Here is a 27,862-nt window from a genome sequence, read left to right as displayed (position 1 = left end):
ATGATAAGAAGACGTTGTCTCAGAAATCCTATTTATTTTCTAATAGAAACACTCAAGTGACCGTTTGAGCACTTCATGTCTTGGATGGAGATGAAACTGGTTGAATCATTATTACAAAAAAACGTGTCTTAGAAAAAATCTGCTTCTTTGACTGGAAAAAAAAAAGTTACACGTCTGAGAAGTCCAATCACTAAGGCTTATATTCTGCTTTGTGCATCGCTAACAGTGCGCTAAAGCTAAAGATCACACTTAAAAAATTCATTGTCAATTTGCCACTGTTTTTCTCCCAATTTGCAAGAAATAAGTATTTAATATTATTCAGAGTCAGAAAAAATGTGAATTCTCCAAAATGAAGATGAAATCATTTAAATTAAAAGCCGCAACATAAAGCATTTCCTGGCTCCTCCCTCTCCACAACAAACTGGGAAAAAAGTTTCTTTCCGTAAACGTACCTCAACCGTGTAATTTAAAAAAAAAAAGAAAAACTTTTAATGAGTTTCTCACTCACAGTTTTACCTTTCAGAGACGCTGTATGTGAAATATCCAGTGGGATAAAGATGAGCTTCTTTAGATCTTCACTAACAAACAGCACAGACAGAAGATGCTTTACAGCTCCCGACACACTGCTCACCCTGCACACACACACACACACACACACACACACACACACACACACACCCACACACACACGCACATAAAAAAAAATGCTGTTTGTCTTTGGCACACACAAATATGATAAACTACCAGACAGAAGATAAATAGGAAAGGTAATATTGTGAGTGTTTGTGTGTAAAGGGAGCTCCTGCTGTTGTCCTCCCTCTCCCTGCTTAATGAAATGAGTTTTTACCTGTCTGGACCGCTGGCTGCAGATTAAAAACAGGCATGTTTACTCGATGGGAAGCCAGCATGGAAGAGATAGCGGGTGGGGGGGGGGGTATAAACACAATCTGAGGGGGCCAAAAAAAAACAGACGAACTGACTTTTAATTACAGGTTTTGATGACATGAACTGTTTGGAGATGTGGATCTGCAATCAGATTTCAGCTCACACACACACACACACACACACACACACACACACACACACACATGTCGAGACATAGGTGATCGCTGAGTCAAAATCAGTACGTGCAGAGGACTGAAGTGTACAAGTGTTAAACAACATGGGGATAGAAAATACATGTGCATGAATAAACACATATACTTGTTTTACAAACATACATGCACACACACACACACACACACACACACACACACACACACACACAACCCTAATCTCAAATAGGTCAAGCTCAGCCAAACTCTAGTTAATAAAAGATGCCTTGTGGCACTTCTGGGCCGGAGAAGTACTCAGGTCATCATTTCTGCATGGCCAGGACGCACATACACACACGCACACACACACACCCGCACGCATACACACATGTACACAAAACTCCCTCTTGAACACTAATTCTCAGACTTGCACATACACTCATACTTTATTCCTCCCTTTTTTAAAATCTTGCTTTACTTTTCCTTGTTTTCTGTCACACACTCACTTTATTTCTCACGCACACACACTCTCTCTACCAACCCAGTGGTACCATCGCTGTTACCTAACCTCTTTAAGGAGATGAGGCTTTTTCGCCCTCAATCACAGTTCAGTTCATACGATAGCGTCCGTCCGAGGCGGACGTCTCACTATCAGCTGTCTCCTCTCGTTCTCTATCCGTCCATATTTCTCTCACGGTCGCTCCGTCTCTTCCCATCTGTGTCTCTCTACAGGAATATTTTATTATGGCCGGCCATTCCCAGCCCCATTGATTCGCCAAATTCCACAAGCACTGCCGTCCTTAAAGCGCTTTTATGTGAGACTCTGTTCAGAGCCAACACGCTCCATCCTGAACTGCTGCTCATTTGTCGTTTGTGTTATGAGTGTAAACAAGAATCAGACATGTCTGCAAAAAAAAAAAAGACATAAAATCTACAACTTGCAATCCAAACAAAACCTGAATTGAGATGCAAATAATATGATAATTTAGCTGTTCATATCGACCTGAGTCTAATGTGAGAACTCGTATCAGCAGCAGTGTGAAAGAGTTTCTCACTCTCTTCTCTCTTCTTCAACCCCCCCCCCCCAAATCTCTCTCCTCTGATGGAAAGAGACTCGGCGTCTGAGCCGTGACGCTGAAGCGTTGAGATCTGAGCTCTCAGAGTCCAAATGAAAGACAGTTTGTGGAACACTAAAGCTCAAAGCTCACAGCCGTGAGAGTTTGCTCTTCGTCATGACTGTGTCCGGAACCATTATTTATAGAGCTTAAAATAGATGCACATGTTGGATAAGAGGAATACATCACCATAGCAACAAGCCATGCCAACACTGAGATAAAAGATATGGGATCTTTTTTTTCTTCTTATTTCTGCCTGATAAATAGATCAACAATCCACCACTGTAACATATTCAAGATAAGATGTCGATGTCTCTTTTCATGCATCTCCTGTGTATTGATGCTGAGGACTGATATGAATTTGACCGTAAAAAGATTTGTCAATGCACTAGTCCACTGAGAATTGTAACTCCTTAGCTTAACCAGAGAGTAAAACGAGATTAGGTCAGAACCTAATATATGTCTGGACTGCCTGTTGGACATAAATGAGAGACACAGACTAAGCCGTGATTTCCGCTGTATTTACTGTAAAACGATCACTCAGAGAGAAAGTTAGAAGAGACAGAATATCTTCTACTCGGTAGACAGGTGCAGCCCTAAGCCCCCGGTCGGCATCCATTCACGGTCCAGTCATGTAGCAGGTTTATTCCCAGTCTTGTTTGAAAAATGTCTCTAAATCCAGAGACAATGCGCTGCAGACTGTAAACACCCACCCGAAAAGAACCTGTTTGCACTAGATACTCCAACTCAGTGACGAGGCACTCGGCTGACCAGTGGTGGAAATATGATCACTCAGTCAGTCAGGGACATTACAGATTATAGGACTGGCCCCGCAGTTGCATTCCAGCCAAAAATTTGACTTTTTCCAGTTATGATTGGGAAACGGATCTGGTTTTTCACATCAGTTATGTCTTTCCCAACTACCAAGTAGCCACAGGAACAGATTAACTGTTGTGGTTTTTTGCAAAGTGCTTTCCAATAAACTGAGAGTATATTCCAGCTTCAGGGTGGACAAAGGCCAAAATAACAAACCATTTATTTGGAAAGAAAACACCACGATAACCTACCCAACTATGACAAAACCAACATGCAATAACTAACCTCCCTAACTAACATAAACAGGAGAAATGGTTATCGAAAGAAAATGGCAGTCAATGGGAAAAGTTACTTGCAGGCAAAGACTGGTGTGGCCGGTTAGGACAGGAGGTAGATGAGTTTCTCCCCTTGCAGCTCAGCCGCGCCATCTTGGTTCCTTATACCTGAAGAGGACATCTGACAGGAGCCAATCAGCTGCAAGATCCAATGTTGTCCACCAATCACCCATCATCATTTGCATACACGAACACTCATTCACACGTCATGTTAATTTTCAGGCCACAAGAAAAAAAAAAAAACATGCACAACCAAAAAAAACAATATGACCACATTCGTAACAACATCTTTGGCCTTAAACAGCTAATGTTTTATTCTTTTGCTGCCTTTAAATCAATTCATCAGAGGAAATCTGACAGAATCCGTTATCAAATTTACTGAAGTCAAGTCGTACTCTAACCTACAAGCTCTGTATAGATCTGTAAAATGTATTTTTAGTACTGTAACACAGACAGTAGCATTTCAGTGTGACCCTGAGCTGAGACCTTGTTTGATATTTACAGTGGTTAACACTGTAGAAGATTCAGCATTTATCTTTAATCTACCCTGCAGGCATTTCTTTCATCAGACTTAATGGAAGAAAGTAAAAACAATATAAAAACATGGTTGTGGAAATTTCATTTCAACCTCTGCTGACTCTTAAAAGTTCAATTTTTTATACGTTTTAGTGTAGATATATTTGTGGTTTTAAGAACCAAAAACCACCTGAGCGTAGTTTTACATCTCCTCTCTCCAGCTTCTCTCTGGAGCTCCAGCAAGTGAGTGCTCGAATAAAAATACAGCAGATTTCACTTAAAACACTTAGAGAAAAAAAAAAAAATCCTGCAAGGTTGGATGATGGGTCCAGGTGGGCCGTGCTGGGGCGTAGCTGAAGGTGGAGACTGTTGTGACATCACAAAGTTCAGGAAATCCTGACTGGTTTTCTGAATGCAGGCTGTGGACTGAGGCTTTGACACTTTCACAGTATTGATATAGAACCTAGACCTGATCTATAATCAAACAACACATGGGAATCTGACTTTATACAACGTAAGACCTTTAAAGAGAACAAATAAAATCTTGACTTTTTCCTAATTGTTATTTTAGGGGTGCATTTAAAACCACTGACTAGATGTGCAAACGACGGGAGCACAAAATATTTTTTTGTGGGAATAAATGGGTTAAATCTTTTATTGCCCATGTTTCTCTCCTGAGGAGGACTCGGGCACAGAGCTAATTAGAGATCAATAGAATATGATGCACTGCTCTTTGTGCATAAATGCGATAATAATTTGTGCTTTATCACGTGGTTTTTGTTATTTGGCACCGGAAATGTTCCATGAACTTAATAAAATAGTTACTTTTTCTGTGGTGTAAAAGTCCACACAGAGTTTATCATGTGCTCTTGTCCCTCGTTTGTGGAGCAGAATTTTCAAAATAAGACTTTTGTGTCTCCCAACCTGTTTCCAGACTGATACTTACCCTCACATTATCCTCGACAGGATCAGAACATCTTCAGTTTTTGGGGACTGAGCCGAAGTGAGCGTGAAGCGAAAAGTAGGACTTCTTTAATAGCTGCATCTGTAAATCCGTTCTTTGTTGGGGCGACGTGTCTAGACAGGGTGAAGGCAGCGTCAAGAGGACCACACAGCTTTTCTCTCTCTCTGTCTCTTCTTACGCCAGTAACTTCAAATAAAAATGATGCCCCACTTTTGTTCCTCTTCTCCTTCTGAACTTGCTGCTGCACTCGGGCCCCGTCCCTGAGACGAAACTGCTCAGAGAAAACAAGTTTTATTATGTTTTCAGCCGCACAAAATCGTGAAGAAGCAGCTAATTGAGAGACATTAGAGCCTTGATTTTTCCTGTATGACTCTCGTTAAAGACGTTTATCTCTGCTCTATGTATCTATATATTGGAGATGCAGTAAAAAAAAAGAAAAAGAAAAAGCATGACATAGGATAATGTCTAGTATAAATCCGGCCCACGGGAGAATACGCTCATCCAGCCTGCAAGCCATGCATTTATAACTCCAGCATACCTTTTTATGTGCTTCAAAAATGGTAACTACGCCATAAAGAGGGACTCTGAGGACCCAAATCAATACCATTTTAGTTTTATATTCAGTTTTAGTCTGCTCAGTCAATAACGCCTGACGCCTGAGTTATCTTATCTCTGCTGTGGAGCCATTTGTTTGGCCCCCGGAGCCGTATCGCCTGCAGAGTGTTGGCAGGAGGAATGCTGATACATGTTTTGTTGTAAAGTGATGTGGTATGAAAGGCGTGGATGTGAGATGACAGAGGAAGTTCTTTCCTTCTACTCTGTTGATATTGGCTCCGCTTCAGAAAGGAGCGTATGACTCACCTGGGCAGATGCCATGTTCAGGAGATTCAGGAGTGTAAATTCTATAAGCATTTTTATTTTTTTTTCTCCCAGAGGCAAAGCTGCTCTGGAGGCAGAAATAATCTCACTGTCTGAATTAAATGTTAGCTATTCAGAAATATGCAAGCAGAGACAAAAAATAGCTGTCAGTCACACGAAGAGCGATCAAAACATTTCTCCATTTAATTAAAAAAATGGTTTACGGTGTAGTAGATATATGTAGATGCCTGTTCTTACAGAGAAGTCACTCAATTATGTCTCCTGAAAGAAATGTCTTACTGCATCTACTTCACCAAAGTGGCTCATAAGTAGAAATATGTCCAAAATCCATCATGAGAAATAACTAATCCTAACCTTAGAACTATAGATTCTACGTCTATAATTCCCAAAAAATGAAACCAAATCGGTGTCACAGGAGGTTGACAGCACTTTGAGTAATGCACCATAAATATACTGTTAGCGTGAAATAGAACCTGACACTTTTCATAAAATATATGTACAACAGGCTCTTTTCCAGGAAATGAACTCATGAATAGACCCAAACCGGTGAAGCTGGGAATCTTGGCTGTTGTCAAATGTAGTTTATTTTTTCCAGTTTCTCACTTTCTCGCCTCCTGAAGCTAAACTGTTCAAACTTGAGACTTAACTTAAGTTCACTTGTGCTCATTAAAACCACAGCCTCTTTGCCGGCGACACCTGTGGCATTGTGTTTTCATTTGTCCGTCCTTCCCATTCTCATGAACGCGATATCTCAGCACCACCCTCAGGGAATGACTTCAGATTTGGCTAAATCGTTCACTTGCACTCGAGGATGAACTGATTAGATTTTGGTGATCAAAGGTCGAAGGTCAACTTCACTGTGACGTCATAATGTTCTGCAAAAACACAGATAGGGAACAGAACAGGAGACTGTGACCATACTTAAACATTAATTCCACTAAAAAATACACTTAAGACCTTTTTATTAAATTCCTTCATAGTCTTGACTCCATGAATGATGTGAGTCTGGAGAGACACGGACGTAAACTGCATCTCGACTGGTCGGCGGAGGCGTGCAACCACGAGGCGTTAATTCTAGTTAAGACTTGAAGGTAAAGTGGATTTTCGCCCTCAGGGCCACGAGACTGATTCTGCTGGTGTAAGCAGAGTATCATCTTCTAAAAACTAATAAACCTGCAGCATATTCTTTTTCATGGGGAATGATACAGTGGAAAAAGTACTAGTCTAAAGAAAGTACAGAGTATGAATAGAAATATGTAACCAGGGCATGGAAACAGAGTTAAATATAACATGCCTGTGTTTACAGGGCAAAGAGATATTTTAAAAAAAAACACCTGCTCTTTTTAGTTTATGTCAGATAAGAATAGAAAAAGTAGCAGTAGTAGTTTATTTCCTTCCAGTTTTAGTTTTAGTGTTTATCCCATGAGCACTTGGTTTAAAATCCAGGTTGCTCCAAGTGCAGTTCTTACTTTATTTTAATTTATTTGTCTTTTATTTCATTATTCATTTGAAAATCTTCAGTTTTGTTCATTCGTCCTTCCGCTTGATTGTCAAAACACTTAGAAACTGCATCAACTTGCAGATACATGCAGATTAGATCTCCTGTCGCATTTTCTGATTAAATCCTAAAACGTTGTTGTCACATGGTTTCATATTCATATACTTTGTATATGAATATACAAAGCATCTTTTCTCAATTATGTTAATCCTTCGCAAAAAAACAAGGTGCTTTCGTGGTCTTCTAATACCCCTACGTGATCCACCTCTTTATCTGTTCTCCTCACCTGGCTGACACCCGGCTCCTCACCTGCAGAGCCCCGTTGTTCTCATCTCCAGCGTAGATAATTATCTTAGTATGGATGGATAACTTTAAGGTACCCACCACTGTGCCAGCCAGACACAACCAAGATAGCATCAGATAAAACCACCAGCGGGGTGCTCTTTATTGTTCCACTAATGTCTCCTCCTCCTGGGAGACCCCGCAGTGTGGGGAGGAGGGAGGTGAAGGAGTCACAGGTGTAACACAGACGGATATCAAGAGAGGATACCAGACAGACACAGCATGGCGTCTCCTCTTTCAACTGGTTGTCAGAGTTTCTTTGCTTTTCCAATTATCTTCCTCACAGAGGAGCAATTAGTTGGGTTTGATTGGTGCAAATTATGACCAACCACCAGTATTTCTAGATGAGACATCCTCATTAAAATCTCACTTTTATGGACTTTTATTCAGTGTAATCATTCTTTTCGTAATTGCTCTTGTCTTCATCTGTTTTATTTTGTACGGCTTTGAAGAAGGCTCCTGCAGACTTTCAATCCCCCAAAAAGTTTATAGATTTTTAGGAGAAATAAATACAGATGGAAAAAGTTGGACAGTGTTAGAAATCCTGGTTTTGTAGATACTACAACCACATGAATGAATGTATTCATTACCTCCCTGGCTCTGTTTCTGTCCTCAGATTCATATCCTATCAAAAAACAATGAAGGTCAAGATTTTTAAAGTGGCTCTTATCTTGGATTTAACCACTGACTAAAAATGATTTTGTCATTTGAAGGTCCTTACATAGCCTCTGTGTAAATGTAATGTTTGTTAGCATCTCAGGGATAGTATGATATTAAATAATGTGTTTCTTCTGAAACAAAAATACAAACAAAAAAACCCTTTTCCATCTCAATGTAGTTTTACATCTCCTCTCTCAGGCTTCTCTCTGGAGCTTTAGTAAGAACAGGTCGATGAGCTGACTGTTTTCTGTGTGATCGAATAAAAATAAAGCAGATTTCAGGTAAAACACTCAGAGAAACCAAATCCTGAAAGGTTGGATGGTGGGTCCAGGTGGGCGGGGCTCAGGGTGTGGCTGAGTGCTGAGAATGACGGCTTTGTTGTGACATCACAAAGTCACCGAAGTCCTGTCAGCTCGTTTTAATAAAATCGTTTCTGAATACTCGCTGTGTTAGTTTTTCTGTGGACTGAGCGCTGTGACACTTTCACAGTGTTAATATAGAACCTAGACCTGATCTATAATCAAAAGAGACATGGAAACCTCACTCACATACAATATGGGACCTTTAAGTAAGTTTATGTAGCAAAGTTAATACAGCAGTGTTTGATGTTGGCTCAAAGTTTATATGTGTGCATTATAATGATATATGAAATATACGCCTTCCTTCCCGTGTGTGTTTGTCCTTCCTGCAGAGTGTAGTCCAGACTGCCAGCGCTGCACAGCAGACCTCCAGACGGGCATCGGCAGCGTTTGTCTGTGGTGCAAAATGCCGAGGACCTGGCTGCTCGGCGATCACTGCGTCTCTCAGTGTCCCGGGGGCCACTACAGCTGGCATGGAGTCTGCATGAGTAAGGACTTCTATTCTTGTGTCTTTATACAATATATAACAAGGTCAGAGGTCAAGAAAGTCACTGCCCTGAATGTAAAATGTGTCGGAAAAATCCGATCAAAGCTTTTATGTTTTATTCATCGGACGGACTTTTTTCAAATGGGGATCATTTGTTGACCTGGAAGGAGTTTTTGTTCACCCTCCTGACAACAAGCAAAGAAATACTGAATTCACAGTCAATGTTAAAAGAAACATTCTGGTGTATAAATAAGTATGTAGCCTGACAGATGGATATTTCCAGGGGTTTATTGTTTTTATTTTGCTGTGGAATTGATTTCAGTGCACATGGTCACAGGCTATGGAAGGACTTAAGAAAACAACTTGCAGATACACTTACTGATTTTGTTACGGTGCCCAACAGTACACCAAATCCTTGAATTTCCTCCCAGCTCACTGTCGATGTGTCAGAGAGATTCAAAACAGTGACAACAACAACTGTGAGCTGGAAAGAGATTTTAGGATTTGGAAGATTTGCTATGTTTGAGAAAACTGGTATTAATGTAGTTACTGTGCACTTTCTTTATCGGCAGTTTAGGAATATTTGTAATAATAATAATGATAATAAACTTTGTTTATATAGCACTTTTCAAAACAGGAGTAAGAAAATGATTCACCAACATAGGCACCATTATAATCATTATTATTAATGATAACATCCTCATCATTCTCATCATCATCCCGATCATAATCATCGTCCTCCATCGTCATCATCATCTTCCCCGTCACCATCATAATCATCACTCTTATCATCATCAAAGTCATCATCATCATCATAATCATCATCATTATTATAATTCTCATCCTCCTCCTCTTCCTCCTCCTCATCCTTCATCATCTCACCTCCCCTTCTCATCATCATTCCCATCATCCTCATTATCCTCAATATCACGCGCATCCTCATCCTCCTAATCATTTGCTCACCATTATATTCATTATATTACCTTTGTGTTTATTCAGGCCTGATGACGAATTTCGAGTTAAATTTGCTTTCAGTTTCCAGTTTCCAGTTTTTCTGCAATTTTTTCTGGTGTTGATGATGATTATTATGGAAGGCCCTGGATACAGGAAGTGTGTGGTGGTGGTGGCGTGTGAGGAGCAGAGCAATCTGAGAATGATTAGGCCCTTGATAGTGATTAGTGAGGCTTATGAATATGTATTTTTAAACTGGAGAATGAGGCTTTAATCAGAGTTTTACATGCTTCTTTGATATTTCAACAGCTTTTAGTCATCCAACTTTTCTCAGTCCGAGGGCGTAAAAAAACCACACTACTGATTTCATACTGCTTATACTGTATATCTAATATACTGTTTGTATTGCTCTTTCACGATCTTCATCTTATTTAACTCACTTTTTTCAGTTTATTTATGTTAATGAAATGAAATTACTTTTTTTTTTTTTTTCCCAGGATGCCATTCATCTTGTGAGGCCTGCAGTGGGGTGGGGCCTCTCTCCTGTACTTCCTGCCCCACGAACAGCGTACTGTTGCAGTCGGGCCTCTGTGCTCCCAAGTGTCCCCTCGGTTACTACGACAATGGTCACAGGGTCTGTCAGGGTAAGTGGGGATACCTCCGCTGTATCTCAGCCTATAGAGAACATCTGACATATTTAAAGAAGCAGAGATGTCACTACAGGCAAACTAGTAACACCTCTGAGATTACATCAGAGATTACAGGATGTGGCAGGTGATCCTAAATGATTTACAGGCGGTGGACGAAATAATAAAAACGCTAATATGAACGCATGCAGTGGTTGTGTAATAGATGCCAGCTCCTTTTGTTTTTGAGAATCTCATCCACTTTATTTGCTGTACATATGTTTCCTGCAGTTGAAGCCGTATCTCTGTATTTTCTGACGCTGCCTTGAAAACATTTAAAACAATGATTTTCAGGCATTTATTCGGGCTGACACATGCTGCTACCTGATATTCAGCATAATTTCACTCAACCTTTGCAGCTGCTTTTCGTAACTAAAAAGAACTCGCACAGTGCTTAGCTCTCCCAAGGCTAAGTGAGTGATAGATAATCAGATTGCCAGAGTGTTTTTCATTCAAGTAAGTGCAGTATGAAAATGTTAAAACATGCTTTAAACGCTTTAAATATCTTGAAAAAATATCCTGTTAATAAGCAGGTAAACAAACAGAATCAAATCAACACATCCTTGTTGTACTCTATATTGAATCCTGTCGCCCTGAAGAGATAATTACTACAAATATGAAACTTGTGTTCATAAGTTATTTAGACCAACAAAGCCACATACAGCCAGGATTTAATGATGGCGGGTGATCGTCTCTCCTCTGATCTTATCTCCCATTTTCTCCCTGACCTCGTTGTGAACCTCTTTTGGGTCTGGCAGCGTGCGACAGCCAGTGCCTGACATGTGACATGGCGGGGGTTTGTACGTCCTGCCTCGACCCGGCCAAGGTGCTGCTGTTTGGAGAGTGCCAGTATGACAGCTGCGCCCATCAGTACTACCTCAACACCACGACCCGTGCCTGCAGAGGTAATGCTGCCACCCTCCGTGACAACCCCACACACTGCAGTGGCACAGGGAGGGCGAGGGGAGACACTAAATTAACAACGAGGATATGTAGTCCCCCTTTTATGATATCCATTTATTACTCTCCCTCCATATTGCGTGTACTGCAGTGTGCTACACTGAGTTTATGGGGTCCATCGATCATGTAATAAACTGTGGGACCAGATATGCAAATCCTAAATATTGTGTGTGCGTTCTAACTCACTATTACATCTTCTGGCGCTCCGAGGGTTTGATGAATGAGCCTCAGAGGATCTGTGTCCTGACTGAATAACTTGTCTTTTTTTCCACTGTTCATATAGTAACTGTGTTCATTTAGCCACTAACCAGCCCGGGCTGCATCCACTCTCACGCCGTGTTATTGCCGACTCACAAATAAGACGTGTGGAAAAATGTTTTGCCTCCATTTTTCCTTTGTGCTTATCTCAAAGAAAAATGACTAGATAGCGTTTAAGTTCAGAATGCACCCAGCCCGGCTGTGTTGTCATGCGTTGCAGGCTTAGCGCAGATATCCGCTCTAATTCACAGAAAGCCGTTTCATGTAAAGCTTACTTCCCACAAAGGTCACCTCATAGACTTCCCTTTATCAGCAATTTGGTTCAGTGTAATGAGATTTTTCCACGTCTCAGGGGCCAGAAGGAGCATCGGCCCTGAGGTGGAACCACCACTTCCCATGTCTGTTACGGGATTAGCACCTAAGCTAACTGCTAGTGGCTCGATACACAGTTTGATTTCCTGTGAGCCAGCTGCTGTAGCAGTGCCTCCCATCTCCACAGGTGGTTTTAGTCATCTGACTCGTGATGCTGTTTTCTTCTCCCACCAGCCAGTACCTGGATAATCCAGTGAACCCCAGATGAACCCAGAGTGGTAGAAAGCAGCACTGCTAGCTGCTCTGTGAAAACTAAAAGGGCTTTGAGGAAACCTCTGGGAGCTTTCAGTTCGCAGCCACAGAGGACCTTTCAGAGTTCCCTGAGAGAAAAAAAAAAAAACCCTCAGCACTTCTACCAACAAGCTACATTCATTTAGCTTTTTTTCTGTGATGTTTTCCTAATGAGCAACCCCGGATTTACCTCTCGGCTCCCTTTGGATCCTCAGTAAAACCCTGTGGAAGCTTCCACTTTTCCATTTTTTCACAGTGGTCGGCTTCCTACTCTACCACTGTTACATAATAATAAAATTAATATAAATAATAATAAAGTTTAAGATGTTAAACTACTTCTCATGTAGTTTTTAAGACAAAATGATGAAAAAATATATAAAAACTCAAATGATTTAAAGTTCCCTTATAGTATAAAGGTAGATCTCCATGTGTTGTTTGATTATAGATCAGGTCTAGGTTCTATATTAATACTGTGAAAGTATCAAAGCGCTCAGTCCACAGAGAAACGCACACAGCATGTATTCAGACACTGAGCCTTAAAACCTGCTGTCGTGACTACTGTAACGTTGTGATGTCACAACAAAGCAGTCACTACTCTCAGCCATGCTCCAAGCCCCGCCCATCTAGACCCACCATCCAACCTGGCAGGATTTGGATTCTCTCTGAATTCTGAATTATGCTATATTTTTATGCTTTATATTTCGATTCGACTCAGAAAACAGTCAGCCAATCAAGCAGAGAGACTCAGAGCCTCCTCTCTTCTGATTGGCTCACCAACCTGTTGTTACTAGAGCTCCAGAGAGAAGCCTGAGAGAGGAGATGTAAAACTACACTGAGATGGTTTTTAGTTCTTAAAACCACAAATATATCTTCTTATGGAGCAACACTTCAAACAAAACACAGAAGTAGAGGAAAATATGGGACCTTTAAACAAAGGTGGTATTTTTTAGTATTATCAGTTAGTATCATGATATCAGTTAATTAGTTCATTGATCAATCCTCTACTTTACTAAAACCAACATATCTCCAGGCCCAGTGTCTACAAGTGATGATATTTATGCTTATCAGACAATGTATCCTAATGAGTTTGGTGATCATCTGATAGTTCTTGATCTTTACTGAGCGATAATAAATCTGCTGAGGAAAGTCCCCATTTATTTACTTAGTAATCCATCTTATTGATTTGGTTTTCTTTACAAAGAGCATCACATCCTCACAGAGCCGCTAGCATGGCTGTAGGCCCTTTGGCATGTCATTGTTATAATGATAATGTGTTTAGCATAGCACTGTATGCTCTGTATAATAATCTGTGTAATTGCTGCAGAGTTTTATTTGTCCTAATTGTGTTAAATTTTCTTGCCAATATTAATGTGGAACACAAACAGAGCAGATGTGCAGGTGAAAAGCGAGAAAGAGACAAATGGGTTTAAAATAAATCCCCTGCTGAAAAAGAGTTTATTAATCTCTCTCTCTCTCTCTCTCTGTCTCTCTGTCTCTTTCTCTCTCTTTCTTTCTGTTCTGCTCCCACCTTTTGCTCTCCCCTTCAAAATCCCCTCACTTCTAATCCCAATGTCCCCACACACACACCACCTACTCCTGCCTTCCCATCCGTGCTGTTACCAGAGTGCGACTGGAGCTGCAACGCCTGTAAAGGCCCTCTGCGGACTGACTGTCTGCAGTGTATGGAGGGTTACGTGCTGCAGGACGGAGTGTGCACCCAGGGGTGCTCCCCAGGCTCCTATCGAGAGGGAGACAGATGCCTCGGTCAGTCCACCAACGCATGGTGCAGCTATCTGCAGCTGTTGCTACTGTAGCTGCATGTATCTATCCTTCAACTGTTCCTCTTTTATTTTTTTATCACCTATTTCTTATTAAAACAGTTAATCAGGGGACCCACAAGGTTTCTTGAGAGCCTGAGTCTGAGTCTGAGCACTGATGGTGTTTCTATGAATCTTCAGTTTACTGTACTGCATATTATGGTGTAGTTTCTCATGTGAGGACCCTTAGGCTCAATCCCATTTCACCCACCTACCACTCAGCCCTACCCCTCTGTTTGGCTCGTTCAACCTCAGGCTCAGGGTGTCCCGATTCTTGTTGAGATAGAGGGTAGGGTGAAGTGTAAGGGCTAACTATCCCTTCAAGGGGCACACTTCAAACAGAGTGTTATGAGATATTTCCCAGAATGCCTTGCGACTCCCCGGCAAGATGGCTTGCGGAACCGAACCAAGCGACCGAATAAATTCCAAAATGTAATTTTCTCCGTCAGTAAAGATTTGAAAATTACAACAACCATTATATCGTTTTAGTTTAATGTTGTTTCAATGAATTATGATCCACACAAAAAAAATTCTCGGTAGCCATCTAGCTAACGGTAACGTTAGCTAACATTAACGTTACATCTTTAATACTGATTTGTGCATTAGCATCGCTAACAATAGCCTGGTGATATAGCAGTGTTTTTTTTCTTCAATTGATCGATTGATGCGTGAAACTGAAGTTGTGAAAGAATTGCGTTTGTCCGTGATTTTCACATTTTGACAGCATGTTGAATCTTACGTCCGCTTACGTAAAAGCCATCGGAGGGTACTGATGACGTTTCGCATTCTTCAGGGTAGATTTCAACCACTACCCTTTGTAACTCAGTTCCAAGGGTCAAGGGGTAAAAATCAGAATTGGGATTGGGCCTTAAAGTGCTTTATAGCTCCTGTTTGTATCTGAGCTGCCATGTACAATACAAACATTATAATACAATAGTAATACATTCAACATATGCAAGCTGCTCTCCTAAATGTCAAACCTCCATCATTAAAATGTAAATATAATCCACAGAAAACTGGAGCAACAGCTTCTTATCACTTGGATGTCACTTTGGCTTAATCCATGTGTTAAATGCTTTCGGTGTCCGTGTCTCTGCCAGGCTGCGATGAGCACTGCGTGGAGTGTCAAGGTCCCGGACAGTGCCGGCGATGCCAGCCTCCGCATGCCACCCTGCAGGGTCAGTGCGTGCTCGACTGCGGCAGAAACTACTTCCTGGACGCCTCCTCGCAAGTCTGCAAACGTAAGCTTTTAAGCTTTGTTTTTATCTCTATATTTTGTATATAATATTTTTTGTATAGGTGTGTGCAGCATGATTTCACAATATAGTATCTGTGCCCGGTCAGGATATCAGTTTAGCTTTAATATGAGGAATAAAAAAAGGTTGAGATTAAAGTATAGAATCTTATATCTTTTGAATTTACGAAGGTCATAGCTTTCAAAACATAACTTCTAACACTCTTGACTAATTGATCGTCACTAGCTTGCTCGTCTGACTGTGCGCTGTGCGATGGGGTCGGACTCTGCCGAGCTTGTCGCGACCAAACCTACCTCATAGAGGGATACTGCACCCCCGACTGCGGACATGGGTACTACGCCGACCAGAAGACCAGAACCTGCCACGGTAATACCATCATGATGGTTCTGCTTTCATTTTAGGAGTTCACTTTTCGTGCTAAGTCATACCATCTTTGTTTACTCACTGGGATGACGTAGTTTTTATGGCGACAGATTAATGGAAAGGTTTCTCCTGACGGTCTTTGCACAGGTTGATTCTACATATAGGTCAGAGCTAATGAGCTAATTAATGACCTGTCAATCGCACAAAAATGGCAGTGCCCAGGGGAGATTTGAAACGTCGCAGTTATAGAAACATACAGCACACAACAGCCAAGTATAGGAGAATGTCTCTGTGTTTCTACGTCTATTATCTCCCTTCTTCCCTTTCCATTTCTCTGCATGTTTATGAAGTAGTGCAATCTCAGAATAAGCACAATTTCTTTCTTTTTTTTTTGCTCAAGTTTGAACGTTTATATTTTTCACTTGTGTTTTTCTTGTAGGTAACTGTCTATAATCAGCTTTAGAGCAGAGAGTTTGAATCAGGAAATAAAGAAGTAGAGTTTTCTAAGGCTTTATTATTGTGATGATTCCACTGGTTCCTGCTTAAGACCGAAAAAATAACCGCCATTTAAAGCTGCATTCGTTTCTTTTTTTCTTTTTTCAAGAAGCAACCGAATAACAATCAGACAAACATGTAGTAGAATATTTTTATAACCAAATATTTGAGAGAAAACAATTCAGCAGATGCCGAGCATCATTTAGAAGAGTCGTGTTTCCAACCACCTGATGAATGTACGTCTAATATTCACTCTCCTTTTTGTCTCCGCAAACTCCTGAAGCTAAAAAACAAACCTCCGTAGAGCTGCAGGGTTTGTGATAATTCTCTGTGGGTTCATTGCTACAAGTTCACATTCACATTCACATTCACATTCACGCGACTCAAATGTCTAGTGTTAAAATAGAGAAACTACTGATGAGTGAGGTTCAAAAGCAAGAAGAAAAAAACTTACAAATATAATTACCGAAGGCCAATAATGTAGTGACAGTAGTAAAAGTATAATTCTGCTTCTTCCTTGGCTCCACTTTTAGCAGGAATGTTTTTTTTTTTCATTCTTTTCAGCCGTTAGAAATTTGGAGAACAGACCGCCAACATTAACTGTCTGACATTAACAGCTTCCTGTCAGTAATATAATAATTGGTTCTCCCGAATAATACTGGGAAATGAAAAAAGACGCTGTCTGCAGAGTCGGGTCATTAGAGGCGTCTTGTACTTTTTACTTTCTGCTTTCATGTTCAACAGCGGATGTCAACCTGCAGGCAGAGACGCCCCAGGCAGTCAGGAGAGCCACTGTGGCTCTGAGTTGATTTTTGAAATGTGACAAAGCATAATTCTAATAGAGAAATATATTATCTTGTGGCCTTTGTGATAAATGCTTTCTTCTTGTGAAATAATGAACATTTTTCCAGCCTCTAGACTTCAACTAATGCACGAGTTAATCATGGGAAATAGCCCAGAAAGAAATTGCTTTGTTATTTATTCATTTATTTATTTTTAATTTTTTGCCAGTCAAGAAAAAAAAAAAAAAAAAAGTTGAGAAACTATTGCTTTAAATTATACACTTTATTCTCATTTGTGAGTTTAATTATATGGCCGGAAGTTTCAGATTTTAGAGTGCCTATTGGCATCATTAAGGGGAGATATAATGAGATTACAAAGTGGCCTCTCAAAAGAGCTGATCTTTAAAAAGTTCCTCAACAAAGTCACTTCCAATTAAAGTCAACTTCTAAAATGCCACGCCAAGACCGAGATGCCTCACTGGTATTTCACCAGCCAACTCTCCCCCACACACACACACACACACACACCTCCTCTTGTCCTCGTCACACACTTACAGCTGTAATTTTAATTAGATACATTTAAAGCTGTAAAAAGCATGAAAATGTATTAATTAGAGGCTGTATTTTTCCACACTGTGTTAGGAACGTTTTTTTTTCCTACTTCATTATAATTACATTTAAGTATGCAACCTGGAGTTGTTGTTGAAACAACTTTTTTTCAGTAAATGTTTCCTCACTTAATACATTTAAATGTTTTATTTCAATCACATCTACTATAATGAAAGTAATTGGACATTTCATCCCAAAACTTTTAGTTCACATCTTTTTATTTTTATCTATTTAAAAGTGCGTGATGAAAACAAGGCAAAGAAATGACAAATACTCCTGGGTAATTAATTTCACTCTTTTTCTTTCTCATTCTGTTCTCAGTGAACATTCACCCGCCCACGCTCCAGGTCAACGGTTCCCTGCTGGTTCCCCTTGGCGGTTTCGCCCCACTGCCCCCTACCCTGCTTCAGGTGAAGGACCCCGACAGCCCGTCTGAGCGGCTCATCTTCCAGCTCGTCCAGAGCCCGGGCAACGGGCGGCTGCTTCTGCTCAGAGGGGAGGAAGGAGAAGACAGGGAGAGGAGAGGGAAGGCGGGCCGAGAGCTGACCAGGGATAACACCTTCACTATGGAGGAGCTGAGAACCGGCCGGGTCCGGTTCAGGCATCAGAAAGACAAAGCCAGGTGAGTGGATCTGATGTGGTTAGACAAGAGGTAGAAAGAGTTTTCTTGGGTCCACGATGATTTTTGCTGTGAAACACCTGGACAGACTGGTGTCACATACAAATATTTCCAGCGGTTGTGGTGAAATTTTAAAAGCAGAAAAACATCTGAAACCTCAGTGGTAAACCTTGGTGGATGCACCAGATGTTGAACAGTGATATAGGGAGGGGTACATTATTTAACACAGGCACAGACCACTTTCTGCTGTACACCCACAGGAGCAGGAAATAAACTGGGAAGTAATGCCACAAGATGTCTCTGATATAGCATCAAGCTTGCGTGTGTGTGTGTGTGTGTGTGTGTGTGTGTGTGTGTGATGCAGGAAAGGCAGGAAATCACAAATTAAAGTAGAATATGATACGAATTCAAAAGCAGGAAAACCCAATGAGTCCTCGCAAAATAACTATAGATAAACAGATTGGTAGCGAGTAAAAATGAGAACAGTCATTCAGTAGAGTGTCTTGGTGAGTAAGTTGTTGGGTGTGCAGAACAGCTTCAGTGCACAGTCCCCATGTCTGTGGAAATCTACTGGAACAACGGACTCCAGAGGATAGTTGGTGTTTTGATTAAGGTTGTCAGAGTGATGTCTGATCCTGACTGACACTGTGATGCGGGTCAAAGCCGTGTCTGCCCTCGCTCTGAATGGGTCGGCACACATGAGCCGACCCTCGTTTACAACCTCCTGATCTTGATTGACGTGGGTCAACTTTCCAATGAATGGGCTCTTTGATGTAGGCTGCCCTCCTGGTTGAAGTGTGACAGTACAATTTACTGTAACTGTTGCTTTTTCTACAAATATAAGAGATGGAAATTTATTTAAAGGTCCCACATTTTCCTCTTCTTCTGTGTTTTATTTGAAGTGTTGATCCATAAGAAGATATATTTGTGGTTTTAAGAACCAAAAACCATCTCAGTGTAGTTTTACATCTCCTGTCTTAGGCTTCTCTCTGGAGCTCTAGTAACAACAAGTTGGTGAGCCAATCAGAAGAGAGGAGGCTCTGAGTCTCTCTTCTTGATTGGCTGAATTTTTTCTAAGTTATGGAATAGAAATAGAGCAGATTTCAGGTAAAAACACTCAGAGAAACCAAATCCTGCAAGGTTGGATGGCAGGTTCAGGTGGGCGGGGCTTGGTGACTGCTTTGTTGTGACATCACAAAGTTCCAGAAGTCCTGACGGCTGGTTTTAAGGCTCAGTTTCTGAATACAGGCTGTGTGCATTTCTCTGTGGACTGAGGCTTTGATACTCTCACAGTATTAATATAGAAGCTAGACCTGATCTATAATCACACTACACATGGACAGAGACCATGAATGGGTCTGACACCGGTTGACGGAGCATCAGTAAACCTGTCATACTCATGTCTGATGATCACGTCACCTCAAAGTTTTCGAGATGTTGATGGAGATCTGGTGGCACTGAAGTTATTTACGTTTCCCATTATATTAATTCAGTTTTCCCCTTCAATTTGTCACCTGTCTGCACAACAGTACACGGGTGTGTTTTCCCCCACACTATCCAGTTTATACCCATCACTTAAAATGCATCTGGTGTTAAAATAAAAGTATCCTTTCATTATCAAAGTTGTGACACCCGCAACCTCTTTTTTGATATTTATCTTTATTAAAGTTGACATCAAACACTTTGGTCTCCCTCCTCCTCATCCACGAGTGTCGTGACATTTCATTTTTTTTCCCCCTGCTCCAGTTATTGTCTGAGCCGCCTGCCGCCTGTTTGATTTATGCGGCTTCCTGGCTGGAAAGTTCATTTCCATTAACCTCCCCATAGATTGGAGATGCATTACATTTACACGTTTCAGTTAATTTTGCCAAATTTGCATATTCTGCATTTCCACTGTGTTTGACCCCAGTCTGATTACCCAGAGGATAAAAAAGAGGAGCCAGTGCTCCTCACTACAGCTGCCCTGCTCTGGCATCTTCCCTGTGACAAATCTGTGGCGTCGTAGCGTCCGTTCAGCCAATCAGAACTGTCATGTTCAAAATGTTAGTCCATCCTGACTCAGCTGGTCTCGGGTTTAAAATGGCAGCATGCCAGTGAATTAGAAAAATATGGTCCGCTGCCCAGTTTTTGAGCCATTGGATTAATGGAGACAGTTAAAACGTAAAATCCTAAATAAGATTAAATCTGCATATTACAGCCATATTTTTCAAATTATGTAGAGTGGGGGATAATGCCTGATGACACAGAGCCAAACTCAGATGCTCTCAGGTTTGATTCCCCCTTTAGAGTTGAGAGTGACAAAAATGTTGTCTCTCTCTCTCTCTCTCTCTCTCTCTCTCTCTCTCTCTCCTCTCTCTCTCTCTCTCTCTCTCTCTCTCTCTCTCTCTCTCTCTCTCGAGCACAAACACACTGCAGCGACTCACATACAACAACAGATAAAACATAATTACGTCTGCCAAGGAGGTCATGTTTTCACCCGTGTTTGTTTGTGTGTCAGCAAGATTGCTCAAAACGTACTGAACTGACTTGCACCGAACTTGGTGGAGGCATGAGCCAGTTTTGGTGCCGATCCTGTTAAGAGAGGCTGATTTACGCTGAGAGCTCAACGCACTGCAACTGAAGAAAACACATGAAAACAGACAAAACACAAACAAATTCAGAAAACATCTACACCAGAAAAGTGTTGAAACTGGCTGGGATGTGTTGTAATACATCCATGTGCGCGTGTTGTTCAGTGCTCACAAAGCGTTGAGCAACAGGTGCGTCCCAGCAGGACGTTTTCTGGATTTGTTTTGTGATGCATGATGCTTCCTCTTTTCTTAAGATGCAGTGTGTTGAGCTCTCGGGGCCACCGTACATTTTTCCACAGTCTCTCAGGAGATATTGTTTGGATCTTGATAAATAAATAGATAAAAAAATCAGACATGTTTATGGCGTTGATGTCTATGAGTTTGTACAGATTCAGATAATAATCAGGATCTGACGGACGTGTGTGTGGGATTGTTTGGCCTTGGCAGATGTATGCTCTCTGCCATTCTAGTGTGGCGGGGGTGAGGAGAAGTCAACTCATTTCAGGTTTCAAAAGAAGGTACTTTCACTCGTTATTGCCTCTGCAGAACATGACACATGTCAAGACACAGACACAATTTGTATTTTATATTTGGAAGGGCACACTGTACTATTGGGAAGTATTTATACACACATACACACAAAGATCAAATGCTTTTCCATGTTTGTCTCAAGGCTGCAATGAAAAAAATCCATCTCTCATCCATAATGAATACAACAAATATACATGTCACATTTATAACATGCGCATAAAATGAGATTTAAAAGTACTATGACATTTTTTTTCCCCAGAAATACATCCCTTATGTTATTTTAATAAACCGTCCAATACATCTTTAATGCGTTGTAATTATTCCAACCATGACAAATGCTGTAAAACTGTGACAAATTACACTTTAGTTGCCAGAAATTGTAATTTCAAAAAGAAGAGTTTTATTATTGTTGAAAAGCACTGCAGAATGTGTGATGTGAGGGGATGAATTTTAAAGAGAAACAGCTGCAGGACACACGGAGACGCTGCCCCAGCTCGAGTCAGGCGCTGAAAAAGGTATCGACTGTCGAAGCTGGAGACTGTCGGAGACTGGGACCCCATTTACACTGAGTCACTTTGTGCGTCTTGGGTAGATTAGATCGCTCTCCCATCTCAAAAGAGCAAACTATAAAACGCATTCAAGACGGACTGAAAATCTGATTGTTCAAACCCGATTTCACCAGAAACAAACCTCCAGAAGTCACATTAAAATCCCTCTGAAATGAGCCGTTGTTCTCTGTCACATTAAAGACGCAAGGAAGCAAATAGTTGTTGTTGTTCTTCTTCTTCTTCTGGTGTTTATATCAGTTACAGAGCAGCTGGAGGTTCATTACCACCTCCCTCTGGACTAGAGGAGGAGGATCTCATCAACAGAGACACACAAATGAGTGTAAATTAAGAAACAAGTCACTTGATACAACAAGTGTAAATGGGCCCAAGTCTGTGCTCCCAGTATAATAAGGTAGACAGTACATATACAGGTGGGGAACAAATTAATATAACTGTGATATTTCCATGTGAAGAAAGCTACTAACAGACCTTTATATATACTTTTTTAATGTTTTTTCCTCAGTCGTCACTAATACCCACTTAACCTGCTTAGTCATGTGGTGTTCAGCTGCAGGTGGCCATGTCCCAGCTCCAGCCCCAGAGGGGGTTGTGGGTAATAAGCCTTGTCTTTGATGGTGCTGAGGCAGCGCGGTGAGAGGAGATATTGGTGATGATGAGAGTGTGTGAGGAGGTGGGCTGGTGTGTGTACGTTCATGTGCATGCGTGTGTGTGTGTGTGTGTGTGTGTGTGTGTGTGTGTGTGTGTGTGTGTGTGTGTGTGTGTGTGTGTGTGTGTGTGTGTGTGTGTGTGTGTGTGTGTGTGTGTGTGTGTGTGTGTGTGTGTGTTACTGCCCTCCACTCCCCTAGACAGCACTGGGGTGATTAGGTCTAATGACTACACACTATGTCAGCCTCACAGGACTCATTTTCCCAGAAACCTGCAGGGTTACCTGAGGGCTGCTTCCCAGCTCGTGTTCATTGCAAGAACAAGAGAGAGAACCAACTTTAACCTCTTTCTGTCTTTCTGTCTCTGTCTTTCTGCAGGACCGGTGAGTTCACCTTGCGTGTCGCTGACCCCCAACTGTTTTCTCAACCGGAAACCGTCCAAGTTCAAGCTGTGTCAGTGCAGGTACGGTCGCGAAAACACACTCTCTACAGCTCTCCCCTCATTTATTCAGGCACTCTCAACATTAACATTTGAATATCTCTTTATTATTACTTTAAAACACATTAACTCAACAAACCCGTTTTAAAAATGCAGTATAAACTTGCATGACTTTGAACTGTTGCATCATTAAATGTAGCTACATATGGAGATATCTAATACAATCTAATAAGAAATTAGCAGTTTTCTCCCATTGCGCATGATGCTGCAAACATGAACACTGAAGAGTGAAGACATTGCTTGACATTAAGTCTTTAGTTTCCAACACAGCCTGTTACTTTTAGACTGTTGTGCTCCGAGGGCGTGACGTCTTTCTTTTGGAAGTTTCTCAGCTTGTAGCTAATGGATAAACTGACACAGCCAGAGGTAAATATTCACCTTGTGTGAACAAATTAAAGAAACTCCTTTTTAGAATCTCTTTTTTTTTTTTTGTCTGTGCTCTGGTGATTTGTACTGTTTTTATAAGTGGGTCAGAAACACTCTGAATATTTGCCCATGGCCTCTTTGACTGTCCTACAAAATCTCACTCTGCCTCAGAAAGCTCTTGGCTTTCACAAACTTCTTTGTGAGTTTTTGACAGTTTTTAAAAAAAGCTGTGGGGAAAATGCATCTGCATTTGCATCTGATAATACAGCTAGATAGTGTATTTACCTGGTAGGCTTGCTAACACGATCTCATTATAGCTAAACACACCATCAATCAGATGAGTCGGAGGCTAAATAATCATTTGCCTTTAATACAGGATAACAATATTGAGAACCTCCTGTATGGTTGCCATGCCAACCCACAGGCATAAAGTACAGAGACATGTACGTTACTGGGTTGGAGCCGTTTCTCATGTTGCCGCATCATCCTGTGACGAGACCCCGCCCAACATGGAGTGACGCCCGGAGCTGTAAGTGGCCGACGGCGGCCTGACAGCAGGTCGTGGCCGCTGTCGAGGCGACCTCTGCTTTTGGCACAAATATGTAAAATAATGAGGAGCGAGGGATTAAAGCCCCCCCCCCCCCCCCCTCCCTGAGATTGGTTGATGGGTTAGTGTGACAGCTGTGTTACTCTGCTCTGTGCCTGTGTGACCCAGAGATAAACAGAGAGACAACGAAGCTGAAGAGACTAAAGTGACAGATGGCTGACACGGCATAGCAGAGCCGAAAAAACCTGCCTAACAATCACACATCACGATGTAATTACCTGAGTGGAAAATGTCTCATTTGTCTTTTATTTGAAAAAAACAAAGTCGTCCAAATGTGTCGCTAAGCGCAGATTTCCAAACAAAATTCCTCTTTAAAAGGCAGCTTTGGTATCGTTAAGTGTATAAGTATAAATAATACATAAAAACGAAATAAACAACTGAATAAACTTGACTCAGAGCGGCTCCTAAAAGCCTTAAATAGGTGGAATTTAAACAGCTGAGACAGTGTTTAGTGCCACATCCATGTCGGCCTTTAGCCAAACAGTGCAAACTGTTGTATTTCTCAAGGTCTCTGTAGTGATAAAGCAAACTTTATGAGCATACGTGACTGATTTCTTAAACTTGAGTTGGACTCTGAGTAAATGAGTGCTGTAGACACAGAGCTCACAGAGCTGTTTGCAGGCGGTGATTGAGTGGAGCTACAGTATATGGGTGCACTTAGGGCAACTGCTCAATTACAACCATCACTTGATTAACTTCCTCGTTCAATATTAGCAGAATCAGCTTGTGAGGAAAGCACGGTGATTTACGCGCGTAACACGACACAACGTCGGTGACTGTGTTTAAGACTGACAGCTGGTTGAGCGTTTTTTTTTTTTTGTGCAGCGCTTTTATTACGCCAGGGCGAGATTAGTTCATCTCTATAGCCGCTGATTTTCTCTGTTTAACACAAACACAACACAAACACGTCGAAACATCAAGCCGATCAGAAAACACCCGAACCGGTCTTCTCTTCAACAGTCATCCGGGTCGTTCTGAGGACGCGGCCAACGTTATTGGTGTCTTTTTCAGTCTGGAGTTTTCAGGAGTTTGTTGGATTCTGCGAGATGAGACGTTGATCTTTAGAGACATTAGAGAAAACAAATATCGCCTCACTCTGAGCGACTTTTCTCACTCCGAAAAGAAACAACGTAGGTACAAACGAGTCACAGAGAGAAACACAGAGTCTCGAGTGATTGCTCCTTTCATTTGACATCAGAGAGCATCACAAACACTGATGTAACCTTCAGTGTTCCCGTTGTTTACACCCTTGTTGCAAATTCACCTTTGGCCTTTTCTTGAAATTGTAGATCTTTTCTGTATTTGTGCATTTGTCTCACACAGAGTCTCACCACCTTCTTCTTTTTTACCACAGCTTTCATTAGACTTGAGTGCATTTTTTAGCTTTTTATGTCATTATCAGCAACAGCACAGACTGTTTGTTGTTGAACGCTGCACTGTTGAACAGATTGACTCGAAGGCAGCACGGTGTGGAGAGAAAAAAAAAAAAAGACCATTTGTGCTTAAGCAGCCCTCCTTGTATAACTAAAAGCTTGAAAGGAAAAAAAAAGAATAAATAGTTGATTGAAACCCCCATCAGATCCCCAGCCAGCGGGCACTTTAGACTGCATTAGCCTCAGGAATGAAAGATCTGAGCTGCAGATAGCCCCCCCCCCCCCCCCCCCGGTTCTGACAGGAGTGGGTGCTTCGTTTGAAAAAAGAAAGAAAAGAGCCTGATACCTGCTCATGGCATATTATTTTGTAGCCGACATTTTCATCTTAAAGTTTCTGAGACGTGTGACTTTGCTCGGGTGAAATCCTGCTGCAGACACTGAGCTGTGAGTCAACACCGAGGCGTCGTCTACCTCGGGTTTTTTGGTGTCTATAGGTCCGTGCGCTATACTGTATACAAATGTACTATACTTCCGCTATACTTCCTTTTTTTTGACCGTGGGTTCAGGTTTAAAGGAATGCAACAGTCGTGTTTCGTGACAGCTTGACACAAAAACATGAAAGGACAGTTGCAGATAAAAAAAGGCATTGTTACAAACCGAGAGGCTCACAGGCAGACGGGGTTGAAATTGACTTGGGAAATGCTGCCACTCTGCCTGTCATGTCTCTGAATACACATACGCACGAACGCAGCAGGAAAAACAAAACAAAATAAAGAACAAATGAAAAAAAAAAAAGAAAAAAAACACCTCAGGAAACAGCACAAAAAAAAACAAAAAGAAAAATCTTCTTGAAGTGCTGCTGAGCCCCAAGGGCCCCATGGGTGACGACAGCTCTCTCCCAAATATGAACGTCACCTCTCCCTCACCTGTGAGGTGAGGATAAGAGGTTAGCCCTCCCACCTGAGCGTGCCTATGTTTGTGTTTGTTTTGTGTCTGCCTCGGGGGGGGGGGGGTTTGCCGGTTCCCTTCAGTGAGCTAGCGTGTCTTTGCACGATTTAAAAGCAGAACACACACACCCACTTCCAGCCCCCACTTGTGCTTTTCCAAAAACCTTTTGTTTTTCCTCCTACGAGTTGCAGCAGTGACGACACAGGATTTAGGTGGGTGCCCGAGGGCCCAGTCGCCTGTCTCTTGGAGATAATTCCTCTGACGTCTAAATTTTTGTCGCCAAAACAGCCCCCCAACAGAACACAAAGGGGTGGCAAAGGGGCTGCGGATAACAACATGCTCCCTCTGAGTTTTTAAGCTTTGTTTCAGCTCTGTGTCTCGCAATTTCAGCCAGAGATCACTGCGGTTACGAAGACAAACAGTGTGGGAGTCATTGTTTTCTCCGGCGCCAGCTTGTTTTGTGTGTGTTCCCCACTTTGCTGTGAAGCTGCTGCCGTTATGTCAAAGAGCTGGAGCTCGGCCAACAGCCGGCGAAGGCGACGAGTTGGACCCGAGCCCCGAGTTGAGGGTGAGCAGCTCAGAGCTCCCCGCCTGACGACCGGTTTGATTTAGGGGCCGCGGTGGAGGAGACAGCCCCATGCGTCTCTACCTGTGCCTCCATCGCTGCCAGGTTGGGCCGCTAACAAATGTGTTTGTCGGGCGGGTCGTATTAATATGAGCTGCATCCACGCCAGCATTTACTTTTTGTTTTCTGTGTTACATATTCAAACAAACACACAAGATGCAAAAGCACTTCTATCTTCAAGGAAATTTTTTTTATCGACTAGTTCTAAAGTTAAAAGTTCATGTTTACGTAGTTTGTGGGAAAATGTTTATTTTAGTGTCCGAAAAAACTGGAAGAACAGAAGTACATTCTTTATACATAGACAACTGTGTAAACTAACCAACCATTAAAACGATGAAATTATGATAAAAGTGATTCTTTAATGTTGCTTAATCTCTTTTTAAGAAATGAAAAATGTGCAGAATCCAAGTACTAATTATTTTCCCAGAGAAGGGAGGATGAGCCTGACGAATATCCACATTCTGATCCTCAGTCACTTTATTCCAAACGCAGAGGTACAAAGAGACAGAGACAGACACACGGTCATGCCCTTGCTCGCATTAGGACGCCTTCCACTCTCGCCAGCGCGCCGAAAAAAATGACTTTGTTAGCGAGATGAAACTTTCCTCCAGCCGCGGCGAGACTGCAGGTGCGGCTGAGTGCAACTTAATGAGGCGCCCTGCTCAACCTCCCCCGTACCTTCATCTTCTTCATCTCCTCAGCGGCAGGACTGCAGGGCCCCCGTGC

General features: G+C 41.8%; 1 protein-coding gene across 1 annotated transcript in view; it reads left to right on the top strand.

Moving 5' to 3' along the window:
- The window catches only part of fras1 (Fraser extracellular matrix complex subunit 1), a 229,388-nt gene that overhangs the window by 137,338 nt on the left and 64,188 nt on the right, over positions 1 to 27,862 (top strand). The window contains exons 20-27 of the mRNA XM_056375341.1: positions 8,851 to 9,006; positions 10,454 to 10,600; positions 11,401 to 11,547; positions 14,087 to 14,227; positions 15,381 to 15,521; positions 15,762 to 15,902; positions 18,107 to 18,407; positions 23,097 to 23,181. Of these exons, the coding sequence (XP_056231316.1) occupies positions 8,851 to 9,006; positions 10,454 to 10,600; positions 11,401 to 11,547; positions 14,087 to 14,227; positions 15,381 to 15,521; positions 15,762 to 15,902; positions 18,107 to 18,407; positions 23,097 to 23,181 (1,259 nt within the window). The remainder of the gene's footprint in view (positions 1 to 8,850; positions 9,007 to 10,453; positions 10,601 to 11,400; positions 11,548 to 14,086; positions 14,228 to 15,380; positions 15,522 to 15,761; positions 15,903 to 18,106; positions 18,408 to 23,096; positions 23,182 to 27,862) is intronic.

The sequence above is a fragment of the Seriola aureovittata genome, chromosome 5 (assembly GCF_021018895.1).
Source record: "Seriola aureovittata isolate HTS-2021-v1 ecotype China chromosome 5, ASM2101889v1, whole genome shotgun sequence".
NCBI lineage: Eukaryota > Metazoa > Chordata > Actinopteri > Carangiformes > Carangidae > Seriola > Seriola aureovittata.
This window is presented reverse-complemented; position numbering and strand designations above follow the sequence as displayed.